A 15,159-nucleotide genomic window follows, 5' to 3' on the forward strand; every position below is an offset into this window, starting at 1 on the left:
ATATACAATGTTGCTTTAGCCTTTAAGGGTCTGTGCGAGTGATCATCAGACACTAGATGTAATGCTAGCATTAGCATAGCATTCGCGTTAGCATTAGCAGTAGCTTCAGAATCTCGTGTCACTCATGTGAGATGTGCTGTGCCTCTCCCTCCTCACTGGAGTTTAGGATACATCTCAAGCTAGGCTGCGCTCCATCTTGCTTGTTTGGAAACACAGTAAGATTTCTTTTCTTATCTTGCCAGGAGAAAATATACAATGTTGCTTTAGCCTTTAAGGGTCTGTGCGAGTGATCATCAGACACTAGATGTAATGCTAGCATTAGCATAGCATTCGCGTTAGCATTAGCAGTAGCTTCAGAATGGCGATCGTCCTCTTAAAACACTGGCCAGTCTAAAGTCTATGTTCGTTCGAAATTGTTGGAAACCTTTGTTTTAATTTTGGATGAAAACTTTTAAATTTTACAGACAAAAATATTTTGAGTAACTGTCGACTAAAATTAGATGAAATTTGTATGAGAATTCGTTGACTCAAACTACACGATGACGAAAACATTTTGAAATGACTAAAACACGACTAAGACTTAAAAGTATGTTTGTCCAAAAGACGAAGACAAAGACAAAAATTAAAAGGGCTGCCAAAAACAACACTGATTTCAACTCACGTGAACATTTGTTCATTTATCCTTCTTTCGTTGAGTTTTCTCAATATAGCACTATTTTATATTAAAAAAAATGTTCTAATGTCATTACTTCATCAAACCTATTTGAAATGCATCAATGTAAACTGACCAACACACCTAATTGCACAGACCATTATGTGCAATTTGTTGCCAACTTTTTTTTGTCTATATTAATTAACTCAAACTTTATTTAATTGAAATAATTTAATCTAATTTGTAAAAGATACTCAATACTTCTGATAGTTTAGTTCAACATAGAAGAATGCGAAGACCCTGGTAGGACACCAATGAGAAATTGTTTTGCAATATTTGATGGATTCATTGGGATAACATTTCCTGAAATAACTTGGAGGAGCCGACAAATTGAAAAAAAAAAAGTTAGGGATATGGTTCCTCGTAAGCATAAGTGGTAACGAAAATGGGAAGATGGATGGACAATTTGTTCTGTAGTTCATGGTATTGTGGTTTGTTGTGAACATGTCAAGAAAAAGGAACTAGGAAGGTTGTACAGCAGCTATAAGAGATTGTGACTTCAATGAGACAGAAGCAATGAGCCAGTGAACATGTGTCACTGTGCTTTGAATTCATCCGAGAGACTTTGTACAATCTATCGCTTTAATGACATACTTTCCTCCAGGCTTGAGAAACTTTCAGTTAAACAATGCAGTATCGTGTATGCATCTGATGTTGTCGTGCAACTACTACGATAACAAGCACAGTCATTGACTTTGAAATACACAGTGAGTCAAAATTGACGTCAATTTGTTGTTTGTATGATGGAACCACATAAGATCATTTCTTTTGGCAAGTTATCTAATTATTTGGGGAAAAAAATCCATGCATTCAGTTTTAGCGGATTTGATTATCCAATGGTGTATTTACAGGGTTAAACAACGAAAGACAAAAGACCATTCAGGAATTTGCAGCTAATCCAGAATGCTGCTGCCAGAGTCCTGAGAAATTCAAGGAAACGGGACCATATGACACTGCTGATGAAATTGTTATACTGGCATCCTGTGAGTCAAAAGACAAGGCTGTAAAATCTTACTGCTGGTCTACAAAACACTTAATTACCTTGGACCCAGTGTTGTTTTTGGCAGCCTTTTAAATTTTTGTTTTAGTCTTAGTTTTTTGGACGAAAATACTTATTAGTCTTCGCCATATATGAGTCATTACAAAATGTGTTGGTCTTCATCTAGTTTTAGTCGAAGATATCTTATACAAATTTCATCTAATTTTGTCGACAGTTACTCAAAATGTTTTCGTCTTTAAAATGCAAGTTTTAGTCCAAAAACAAATAAAGGTTTCCAAAAATTTCGAATGAACATAGACAGAAGAGCACATATTGTGGCCTCTACAAGGACAACGGCAACTTGGTAGTGATTCGGGATGGGAATTGATAGGATTTTTACGATTCCGATTCCATTATCGATATTGCTTAACGATTCGATTCTTTATCGATTCTAATTTGGGGGAAAAAAACAAACGTTTTGATTGGCATCGAGTTTGTTTATTCAGAAGTCACAACCTTACAAACTCACAACGAGATCAAAAGAGGCCCAAAGCCTCAATGCTAACTGTGGCAATAAGTGGCAAATACACAAGAATGTGTAACATTTTACTGAAACATTTATCTAATAGAAATAAAAAATATTGGTATATATTGGCAGATTGGTTTTTGTTCTGCCTTTGGCAATATGTGTTAAAGCAGGGGTCCCCAAACTTTTTCCTGTGAGGGCCACATAACTTTTCCCTTCTCTGATGAGGGGCCGGGGTCAGTTTGTTACAGAAAAAGTGTGACGATTGCAGAAGTGCATAAATGTAAAAAATTATTGTTTTTCAGAAAGCCACAATCAAATAACCCTTTCTGGATTCTTTATAATAATAATACTAATAATTAATAATAAAAACACTATTAATTAAATAGATAATAACCAAATAACCCTCTCTGAATTCTTCAAGGAAAAGGCCAGAAAATAAATAACACGATTGAGAAAAAAAAAAAAAAAATTCAAAATGGCCGGACCAAATGTGGAGGCGGGCCGTATTTGGGCCGCGGGCCGCAGTTTGAGGACTCCTAGAGCGCGGATACACCCAAAGAAGAAATGCCGCATCCAAGTGAGTGAGAGAGAGAAACACTTCTGCGAGCCTACGTTCTTTGTTAATGTTAATATCTACAGAGGCAACGCCTGTATGTATCATCTTTTGTGTTGTTGTTGTTGTGTTTCCACTCGCGATCGGACACTTAAATCCAGTTGTGTAGTGGTTTGAACGATGTGCTAATGCTAGCGAACGAATGCTAACCATACTGTTATTAGCAGCTAATCATCGCTGATTTACGTTGATGCAAACCTGTTTGTTATTGGGGACGAAATTGATTTGTTTAATTTCGATTCTTAGTTTCACTCTTCAAGTGATGGTTGAATGAAGTCAGCAAATTATACCAACGTCTTCTGCATCGTCATTTGGGTGTTTAGCTAGCTGTATAGCCGGTGTTGTGCCGAAAAAGCCGCCCCGCACAACATCTGTTTTTTTTTTTTTTTTTTAAATAACCAGGACTGAGCCTTATCCTCTCTGTGAGGACAGCGCAATCGTATTCCCTCCCGATGCAGTTATCTTCACCTTGCAATGACTGCAAGTCGCTTTTTTGTCATTTTTCCTCGTGAAGTGAAGACACACTTTCGAGCGTTTGAACTTACGTGCTGTCATTGTTATGTTTATGGCTGCAATGCTCGTGCTTACCCGTCGTAACCTTTCATTTTCACACTCTTTCCTGGTGAAGTGTAGTCAAACTTTGGAGCGAGTGGTTCTTGGCGCCATGCTCGTTTGATGCGTCTGGACAACAACTTACACGTCACGACGCAATACGCGTCTTTAGGAATCGTTAAAGGGATCGTTAAGGCTTTTTCATTGTGATGTCGAGGCCTCGAAACACTCGGAACCGGTTCCGAATTGGAATCGGATTTCGATTCCCATCCCTAGTGGTGATAATACATACTCAGCAGGAAAAGCAGTACATCATTTTCAATAAAACCCACCTGGAAGCCACGAACTAAGAGAATGTTGTTTGAGTATTTAACACTGGGAAGTCTGAGTTTTTTTTCCTATTCTTATTGCATAGCCAGAAGTGGCAAGCAATCAGTAATTCCAAGTAATTAATCATTTACCAAACAAAACAGCTGAAGTGGGCTATTAGATAAAGGCCATTTCGCCAAGCGCCAACTGGCTCTCTTCAAGATTTACTGACCAGAAAAGCCAAGTGGCTCTGCTTTCGACGGGCCAGTGTTTTAAGCGGACACTTGCCATTCTGAAGTTAATGCTACTGTGAATGCTACACTAACAGCAGGAGTTACATTCAGCGTCTAACGATCACTCAGCACAGACTAGGGCTGTCAAACGATTAAAATTTTTATTCGAGTTAATCATAGCTTAAAAATTAATTAATCGTAATTAATCTCTAAAATATGCCAGATTTTTCTGTAAATTATTGTTGGAATGGAAAGATAAGAAACAAGACGGATTTGTACCGTATTTCGTGGACTACAAGTCGCACCTGAGTATAAGTCGCACCAGCCATAAAATGCCCAACGAAGAGAAAAATATATATAAGCCACGCCAGAGTATAAGTCACATTTTTGGGGGATAAAATCCAACACATAGAACATATATGTCATCTTGAAAGGCAATTTAATATATAAATACAATAGAGAACAACATGTTGAATAAATGTACAGTGTACAATGTATGAACAACAAAATGCGAATATACTGTCCTCACTGTCTCCTTGCTATACAGCGAACTCCCAAATGACGATGTTGGACATCCGTATAATTTGCTGAATCAATTTGGTCCTCGATACCAAACAGGTTCGCATCAACGTAAATAAATAATAATTAGGTTGTTTTACAGCAATGACATAAACGGTTAGCATGCGTTCCAAGCATTAGCACATCGTTCAAACACCCACACAACTGGCTCTAAGTGTCCGATCGTGGGTGGAAAACACACAACAACAACAGGGAAGATGATACACACAGGCGTTGCCTCTGTAGAGATATTTTAAAAGCATAAACAATGAACGTAGGTTCGCAGCCGTGTTTCTCTCTCGCTAACTCACCCACTTACTCAGAGCTACAGTACGTAGCTGTCCGTCTTCTTCTGGCGTGTGAGCGCTCTTCACGTAAACAAGTGCGAGTGTGCCCCTACGTGGGCGTGAATGCGCCACAAATTAAAAGCATGCATTTCAATATAAAAAAAGTCAATAATACAATTGAACACACATTGCCAAAGGCAGAACGCGAACGTGGCCATAGCTATTAAGAGTTATTCAGATAACTATAGCATAAAGAACATGCTAACAAGTTTAACAAACCATCAGTGTCACTCCAAAACACCAAAATAACATGTGAAATGATATCATAATATATTAATCATTTCACACATAAGTCGCTCCTTAAGTCGCACCCCCAGCCAAAATATGAAAAAATACTGCGACTTATCGTCCGAAAAATACGGTACATTCAACATTCTGTACATAAGCAATGTATTTGTTTATTATAACAATAAATCCACAAGATGGCATAAACATGATTAAATTCTTTCTGTTAAAGGAATCCACGGATAGAAAGAAGATAAAGAAGATAAAGATAAGAAGATAAAGAAGATAGAAGATAAATGTTAATACAATTTATAGCCATTTTACATTAAAACCCCTCTAAATGTTTTCGTTTTAATAAAATTTGTAAAATTTTCAATCAAAAAATAAATTAGTAGCTCGCCATTGTTTGAAAAAAAAAAAAAAAAAAAAAAAAAAAAAAAAAAAAAAAAAAGCTCACCATCGCTGACGTCGCCGAGCGGTGACGTCACATGGCCTCGCTGTCGTTCTTCCTGTCTTAGAAACTACGTAAGGTAGGGATTGATATACACCACAAGGTGTCAATGGCGAGTTTTAAATTACTTAGAAATCAAGTCAATGAGTGTGTTTTGTCCCTTGACTAACGCCGTAGTTCCCTGTTTATTGGTCCATCCACGGTCATTTGATTGCTTGTTTCACAACGTACGAGACCTCTGATAGTTTGTACTTTGTGCCTAAATATTGCCGTCCAGTGTATTTGTTGAGCTAAGCGAGAGCTAAACGAAATGTTTGAATAGAGTTTGACCAAAGTCTGGGTATGTTTTATGTGTATTTTGCACAGCTATTTTGATTGGGAATGTCATTGAAACGCTTTTCTTTTTGTGAATATTTTTTTTTCTTTTAAGAGATAGGAATATTCTCTTTGTTGTGCTTTCAATAAATGATACATATGTTTGTTGTGAAGGAGTTGCCAAAGCTCATGCCAATAAACGGCGCGGTCCAATGAACGCCTGTGTCCACTCGCCTTTCTCTCTGCCTCTTAGGTTTCAAATGTGCAAAAAACGGCGTCATTGTAATCTGTTTGAGGCAATGCATGAGCAAGTCATTCCGCGCATGCGTTAAATGCATCAAATATTTTAATGTGATTAATTTAAAAAGATTAATTACCGCCCGTTAACGTGATAAATTTGACAGCACTAACTTTAGAGGCTGAAGCAGCATTGCATAATCTCTATTGCCAAGATAAGAAAACAAATCTTACTGTGTTTCCAAACAAGCAAGATGGAACGTAGCCTAACTTAAGACCCCTGCTCAACTCCAGTGAGGAGGGACAGGCACAACACATATCACATGAGTGACACGACCCAAACACTGCCACGAAGCAAGCTGACCTACTCCACGTACAATATGAAAATGTCACGCATTGTGAACATATGACAGAAACGATGTTGCATTTCTGTCTCGTCAGACGAAAACTGGCATTAGTCTAGTTATGTTCTATTCTCCCAAGCCATATTTTTAGCCCGTCGCCGTGACGTAGCCATCATGGAAAAAATTCATTCGTCGACGAAATATTTTCGTTATCGTCATTGTTGACGAAAACAACACTGCTCAGACCAAAATACATGCTCAATTTGCTTGACCCCTGTGAAGCATATACTGTAAAACCCTTAGGTTATCTGGAACTGGTTTGTTATGTGTTCAACGAAATAGAACTAAGCAGGGTGAAGCATCATTAATTTATTATGCTCCTCAACTCTGAAACAAATTACCTGAAAATCTGAGGTGTGCTCAACAGTTAGCTACTTTGAATCAGCTCTAAAAAAAAAAATACGGTTTACTACAGGCCCTCTTGTTCAAACACCCAATTGTATGACTTCTGCTTTTCATCCATTTGTTTGTGTTTAATTTCTAGTTCCTATTTTAATTGTTTTCATTTTAATGTGTCTTTCTGATTAAACACAACTTTTATGTGTCCTTTTATTTGGGTTTTTATTCCTATTTCTTAATTGTGTTCCAATGATTTTCATGTGACATAAAGCACTTTGAATAACCTTGTGTTGAACTGTGCATTACAAATAAATTTGTCTTGCTTTGCTTGACAATGGAACATGATGACTTTTTTACCTTACCAGAGGGAGAGGGCATAATCTATGCATATACATTGCACATTAGTGTAAACAAATCATAACATGTCTTTTATTGATGGAAGTATTTCAACAGGAGCAATGATGAAAGAAGGTTTTTATTGTTTTTGAGAAACCATTACAATTATTCCTCAAGTATATTACTCTCGCTCATAGTACGCCAACAAAAAACACCCTTCAAAAGCATTTTTTTGACAGTCACTCTATGATACACCTTCCCAAGTTAGCGAGTTTTCATGATCAAAAAACAAATCATCGCAACATCTGCATGGTAATTTATACTCTATTTCAAGTTCAAATAATGACTATTCTTCTTTCAATTGGATAACTTAACCCTACATATGTACACTTATGTTTGAAAGCTAGTTAAAACAGTGTTTGAAAACAGACTTTAAAACATCTATAGAATTCAAAATATTGGGGCAAATATCATATGTAAGTGACTGACCATGCATACTAACAGTATATCCAAATAAAGTTTCACTAGGGAATTATGACGTTATACAGATGAATTTAATCGCATTACAAATAGCGACAAAAACGTTCCAAAAAACGAAGATGAAAAACCCTTTAAAGGGGGGAATCACATGTAAAATTCACTTTCATTCATGCTATATGGCCATTCCCTGACTAAAAACACAGGTGGTTTTCTGAATCATTCACCTATGTTTGAGAAGTTGTCTGAAGTGTCTGCCGGTGTGGGTTGTTGTTGAAACGCTCGGTGGTAACTACGTCCAACTTTTTCCAAGATTTCCTTCTCTGGTTTGATGTGTGCCACAATAGATACAAGTTTGGAATGCTACAGTGTACTGTAGAGTGACCAAACGTCCTCTTTTGCCCGGACATGTCCACTTTTTGCATCCTGTCCGGGTGTCCGGCAGGGTTTTATAATTTCATGAAAATGCCTGGGGTTTTTTTTTTGACTGGTGATTTGAACAGAATACTACGGTACTCTGCTGTGACGTGTTCCCAAAAAGCCTGCCGAGTTGTTAAGACTTGTGTTCAATACATATACAGTGCCCTCCATATTTATTGGCACTAGGCCTGAACGATATTGGAAAAAACTATTGCTGCGATTTTTTTGGGATTTGCGATATATTGCGATATTATATTGCGATATTAAAAAAAAATGTATATATATATTTTTTCAATAAATTTTCAGAAGATGACTTAAATAGCTGTTTGGAAAGACTTTAGATGACTCACCATCACCACAGTGTACAGTCATCCCTTGTTTTTCACGGTTAATGGGGAACAGAACCTACCGCGATAAGTGAAAAACTGCGAAGTAGCGCACCCCCCCATTTTTTTTTTGTGTGTGTGTGTGTGTTTTTTGTGCCCAATGTATTTATTCAGATTTAGCATTGGAAAGAGATACATAAAAGACATGTTTTTTTCTCACTCCCCCCCCCCACAGTGATTTTAAAAATGTATATAAATAAATGGTTTTTAAGCACTTCAAATGTCATAATTATGATAAGTTTTAAACATAACTGTCCAACCAAATCATTTTTGAACAAGAATAAAGTACTGTAGCAGATAAATGCTTGGCTTTATTAAATGCTTCTGTTTATCTACTTTAGCTGTGACCGTTGAAGTGACATGTAGAAATTTCAAACTCCTCATGATCACTTCTGGCATTTAAATGTCTCCAACGTCCTCACAGTACACACATTCATTCCAGCGCGGCTTCCTTGCAACTGTTTAAGAAGTGAAACGATGATTGACAGACGCCCGTGTGAAGTCTGCTTCTTTGGCCAGATCAAAGACATCGTTGTGCCAGTGACTGAGAGGATCAAAAGGCTGGGAGAAGGAGGGTAGGAGGCTGTGCGCAGACCAGAAAGTGAGGCGTATGTGGATCAAAAAAAAAAGAAAAACTATCGCACGTGCTTGCGATGGGACTATCGTGCACACGCACATCGCGATGGCGATGTCTAAACGATATATCGTTCAGGCTTAATTGGCACCCCTGAAAAAGATGCGTTTTTTTAGCTTCTAATATTTTATTTTTAATTCAAATAATATGGGACCACGGTTTAACCGAATGATTTGTATATTTATAAAATCTATTTTTTTAACGCAAAGGAGAGTTTATTCTTTTCACACTTCTATAGGACATGTGTCATCAGAAATGGCTTGACTCTGAAACCAAAGTTAAAAGGAAAGCTTGAGTGAGAGACAAAGCGAGAAAGGGGGAAGAGTTTCTTAAAGAGACAGTCCCATTGACAGCCGTTTGAGACAGCCATGATGCAAAGACAAGTTCATGTTAAGTCATGTATGATAACTGTTTCTTGAATGTGCTGTAGAATGATACCATATGCCTGCAAATTAGGTGATACACCCCTCGTTTTGCTGTCAGCAGGCCCATTTTGCAAACCAAGCACTCCTACAATTTAATACCTTCAAAATGCTGGTATTGCTGCAGCCATGCTCACATAAACAAAACTCTCCATTGAGAATAGAGATCGACCGATATGGGTTTTTCAGGACTGATCATTTATACCAACCAATAGCAATTATTAATAGTCAGAGGGTATGGTGTTATATTTGTTTAGCGCTTTTCCACCTTTCAAGGCCCTCAAAGCGGTTTACACTATCTCGCCATCCACCTACTGGTGACGCAGCACCAGGAGGAACGTGGGTTCAGTAACTTGCTCAAGGACACTTAGACAAGTTCATCAGGGCGGAGAATCGAATCCACAACCTCTGGGTTGGGGTACAACTACTCTACTACTGAGCCACGCATTGTACAATTGAATAATGCAGACAATGAACTTCGTTGAAATGCCTACAGCATGTTTATTGAATCACATAAATAGAAAATAATAGCTCCAGAAGTGCTGGAATTTCCTAGACTCAGAAACATATCTTTTAAAGTTGTATAAAAGGTGAAATAAGTAGCTCGCTGAAACTTTTCCACAGAAAAGAAAGTTCAGATGACCTCGTCTAAGTATCCTTGAGTATCCTATGTTGCTCCTGGTGCTGCGTTACCACTAGGTAGATGAGGATATAATGTGAAGGACTTTGGGGCCTTAAAAATGTGGAAAGGCGCAATATTAATGTAACTCCATTTACCACACCATTTAACCAATCAGAGAACGGAATGAATACTAGTGTACCAGGAAGGAGAAAGAGGCGCGACTGCATCTGAGCTGAAATAAGCCAGTTTTAAATCGATTTATTAAAAAAAAAAAAAATAAATAAAATAAAATAAAAAAAAAAAAAAAAAAAGGCACATACGTCAAATTTCCAAATATCGGCGCCGATAATCGCCCGCCCGATAATCAGTCTATCTCTACTTAAGAAATTGTCTTTTCACTAATTTTACTGAGTTTTGCCTATTTCATACACAGATATACATGAACCAAAACAACATTTTAAACAGCAAAGACTCATTATTTTAGATCAACTCAAGATCACTGCCATTTTGAAGCATTTTTAATACTGCGATATTATGGGTTTTGCCAATATTGGGTCATCCCTTTTCACTTCATATGCAACCAATGCAGGAAAACTAATCATTTCTGGCAACAGTTTAAGTAAAATAAAAAGTTATCCTTTCTGCTTAGTGTAAATGGAGCATTAGCTGGATCCATAATTCATATTTTGCTTGTTAAGATACAGTTTCATGTTTTTTGTGACTGGTGTGCTGTAATGAGTGTTGGCATGGTGACAGCAAAAGGTGACATACTGCATTAGTAAATGGTTGTCCTTGTTATTATTCTCCTTAATGAATAATGGATAGGAATAAAGATTGCTGAACAGTGTTCAACATGAAACGGCTCTGTTGTACATTGGCCTTGCTTTCTTCCAACTTACACTCAACTTGTGAGGAATGAATCTTTGATAATGTGCAGCGGGATCCTGCACCTTCTCGCTATTAGACCCCAGCTACCTTACAAGCAAAGATGACACACTCACCCTCGGGCGCATTGGCGTCGCAGAACCTGGTGATGCCAAATGAACTGTTCCCCGACGTAAGGCCCGACGAGGGACCCTGATGAAAAACAAAAACCATGGTAAAAATCTGTTTAGTAGAGCCTGAAGCTGACTCATGCAGATAGAACCATTCAACAGCAGGAAAAATCTATATGACACCATGGATAATATACTAGGAATAAACCTAGGAGCAAAAAAAAAAAAAAAAAGCCTTGAGTTATTCAACCCAGAGTGCTTAATTTACATGTAAAGGTTTCTGGAGAGGGTGATATTTCACAATTACATAAATATTAGAGATGCAAATGAAAATTCGGCTCCTTAAAGCTTCGCCGAAAATAGTTGGAAATTGCATTTTCGGTTTTCGGTTAAAAGACCAAAAGTTTACCACCGAAAAACGTGAAGAACTGTTGTCCTCTTGTGATGATGTAATCAAAACACAGCGAGAAGCAACACTACTGGCTCAAAGACAACATGTCCGCGGTTTGCAAGTATTTTGAGGTATCAAAGAAATATATAAATGATAAAATGAAGGAAAATAAAATAAATTTGCTTCATTGATGCGACATGCTCGTTTTGAAGTTGCTTTCCATGATGTCACATATCACATCGAGTACAGTGAATTTAAGCCCGTGCGTTATAGGGGTGCAACGGTTCAGTTAGCCCATGGTTCGGTTTGAACCTCGGTTTTGGGATCACGGTTTTGGTTCGGTTTCGGTTTGCATTTTTTTTTTTTTTTTTTTTTTAAAGCTGCCTTTATTTTGTTTTTGAAAAAATGAAATAAAAACTTAAAATGTAAACATTTTCAACTGTTAAAATGCCTCTTAGCTCTTTGGCTAGTGTAGTGACTGACTACTGAAATACAAACACAGTAGTAAAAAAGTTACTTGGCAAAGTAACTGGTGTTACCTTTCATGTTTTTTTCTTCATTTTTTCAAAAAAAAACAAAAAAACAAAACGAAACCAAAAAAAAAAAACACAAAAAAAAACAAACAAACAAAACATAGTAACCTTTGCTATGTTTGGAGGTCATTTAATGTTGTGAATCAACTGTTAAAGTTGATAAAATTGCTCCCGTTTTTGCATTAGTTCCCTTCTGTCTACTTTCGACATGTGAAAATTTTAAAACTGTTTCATCCTTTAAAGATAGACTGAAGTCAAGATTTTGCCGATTTAGGGAGTATTTTAGATAAAAAGTTACTTAAGGTTCGCTAGGAAGGTTCACTACAAAAGAGCCTTTCTGAGAAGTTTACTGCTCTATAATGGCGGCTGTTTAGTAACGCTACCGAGTCTGTCATTTCGCATGTAGTTCTATATGGATGAGATATCTAGGTGTAGATTGTAGGCTGTCGGCTAGTCAGTAAATATTGGCGCTACCTAGCCTAGCCTAGCATCGCGTTTGCTACAGCGTCACAACAAACACTCTTCCCTCTCCGTGTCTCTGACTTTTCTCTAACGCACATTGTCTCATTGCTGAAACGTTATAGTGGAACGTTACAGTTAGGTAGTAGCACTCTGTAGCACGGGACATCCAACTATCAGTGGTCAGGCCGAAACTATGTGCTTTAGCGAAATCATCTTTGATGGCTTTGCGTGCCATTTAATAAACGTCGGGGATTATGTTGTTGGAGAAATATGTCCGCGAGGGAACAATTTAACGCGGGTCAAGCATTGCAAATAAATTAACGAAGCCCGCCGTGTGTTTTCACTGGTGTCATCTTCGGGGTTGTCCTGCTCTGAGAAAGTGATATCTGTGGGTGATGCTGGCTGAGGTGCCGAAGTCATGTTATAAGTGTTGCCATTAGCATAGGGAACAAGCGCTGAGCAATGCTTGCAAATTGTTTTAGTTTTTTTTTTTCAATATTTTCTCTCCCTCCGAATTGTAGTCCACGGGGAAACCAAAATGTTGCCACACCGCAGATTTGAAAGGAGCCGGTGCGTCCTCAAAATTCGGTCTCTCCACTCCTCCGCTCGCCATAGCTTTTTGTTTTCTTTCTTGTTTCACTTTCACTTTGCTTGTAGCGAGAGAGGGCGTTACTCGGCTTCTATTACACAGGTTGCTTGACAGCGATCGGACATTTACTTGCGGGGCAGGAATTTCTCCACAGCTGTGCTTCACGTCACACACAGTCACACAGAGCTCGACCAATTCATTCCACAAGCGTTCAGAATAAATTAATTTCAAAACCGAAAAGGCGCGGTTCATAAAGGCGTATTGAACCGTACAGGGCAAACCGTACGGTTCGGTTTTGAACCGCAAACCGTTGCACCCCTAGTGCGTTAGTAGTTTGGAGTTTAATCAAGCGAACAGTATACAAATAGTATTTAAATGCATACATGTGCATTGAGTGTGGTTTATTACAATACTTGTACGGGATTTTTCGGACTATAAATCGCACCGGAGTATAAATCGCATTTTTGGGGGAAATTTACTTGATAAAATCCAACTCATAGAACAGTTATGTCATCTTGAAAGGCAATTTAAATAAAATAAACATACAATAGAGAATAACATGCCGAATAAGTGTACAGTATGATAATATTACATGATGCATGAACAACAAAATGCGAACATGGCCGGTATGTTAACGTAACATAACACATCAAAGGTATTTCAAGGAAATAACAGCCTTCAATAAAATATTTGGACATAGAAAACTTTTAACCTTATTCTTTTTTTGAAATTATTGTTTGCAAAATTTAGTTGTTTTATAGTTGAACTAATCATGGGAAAAAAGACCCAAAAAATGAATGAAATGAAATAAATAAAACATTTAAGTTTTGACTCATCCAAATTATATTTTCTCTTCTCAATGGTAGGGGTAGCTTAACTAAAAAATGTGAGCCGTAGACACAGGTTGCATCTAAATCCCAGACAGACACCCACGCTGAAAGGCAGTCTGTCCATTAAGAACTACAGTCTCCGAGGAGACCACACACATTGGCCTAGCTGAAACCATCATCAGAGCTTTATCCACAGAGGTCTCATCAGAGCGGGTGAAAACTAAGAAAAAGGTAGGATGGAGCAACAGAAAGAGCTTCACTCACCTGTATGAGATATTTCTGGCTCCCGTACATGACATACTGAGGGGCAAGACTGTAGATCATGTAGCTAGTATGGAGCACAATCAAGAGCAAAATCATGCAAAGGAAAAGGAGAGCCTGGGGACGGGTTCTTTTAGGTCGAATTTTGTAGAGCTGCAAAGGATGGAAAAGATACATTTGAAAGTGAATGTATACGTCATATAAAAACATTAGGAAGCGGGAGTCTTTATTCACCCTTATCCAGAAGAACCAGATGCCCATGTTGCGAATACCCGCCATGGATGTGAGAACAAAATACATTGTGATAACTGTAATCAGGATGTAATCCAATGGAAAAACCTGCAACACCATGATCAATGGATGAATACAGCTTCTATATACAGTTGAGCCAAGGGCGTAGGTTTGGTCTAAACATTGGTAGGGACGATAGAACACTTTAGTATACTTTTTTTTGGGGACGGGACATTAATAAGACCAGATTGGGTGAAAGGGGGTCAGGGCAACATTTGTCACGAATATGAAACCAATTAATTGATAGGCTAAATGATCAATGCAAAATAAATCTGTATTGATTTATACTAACTAGAGGTAGACCGATATATCGGCCGGCCGGTTTATGGAATTTCTTCCAACATCAGCCATCGGCCAATTCACAAAAAGAATAAGCCAATAAAAAAAATTTAAAAAATTGATCAGGCATTTCTGTGGGCAACTGTGGCTGCAGCTGACTGACGGTAGGACCCCAGAAGGACAGTGCAGCAGCTTGAAGGCAGGCTGCTGCAGTAAGCTTCAGGTTTGCCTGTTTGGTAAATACCATAAGATTTTTTTTTATCTTGCGTGAGAGAATATGCAATGTTGCTTTAGCTTTTAAGGTGTTTACCTAGTGATTCTTACACTTTAAATGTAATTCTTAGCGTTGGCATTGCATTCACGTTAGCATTAGCTTTAGCATGGTGAGAATCCTCTAAAATTATCACCTGTTTACCTCTGTGAGATTG

At 37.9% G+C, this 15,159-nt stretch overlaps 1 protein-coding gene across 1 annotated transcript in view; it reads right to left on the bottom strand.

Annotated features, from left to right (window-relative positions):
* Window positions 1–15,159, bottom strand: part of lmbrd1 (LMBR1 domain containing 1) — a 123,322-nt gene that overhangs the window by 12,790 nt on the left and 95,373 nt on the right. The window contains exons 12-14 of the mRNA XM_057847558.1: window positions 14,396–14,500; window positions 14,165–14,314; window positions 11,102–11,177 (exon numbers count right to left, since the gene is read on the bottom strand). Coding sequence (XP_057703541.1) covers window positions 11,102–11,177; window positions 14,165–14,314; window positions 14,396–14,500 — 331 coding nt within the window. The remainder of the gene's footprint in view (window positions 1–11,101; window positions 11,178–14,164; window positions 14,315–14,395; window positions 14,501–15,159) is intronic.

Source organism: Corythoichthys intestinalis, chromosome 10, assembly GCF_030265065.1.
Source record: "Corythoichthys intestinalis isolate RoL2023-P3 chromosome 10, ASM3026506v1, whole genome shotgun sequence".
Lineage (NCBI taxonomy): Eukaryota > Metazoa > Chordata > Actinopteri > Syngnathiformes > Syngnathidae > Corythoichthys > Corythoichthys intestinalis.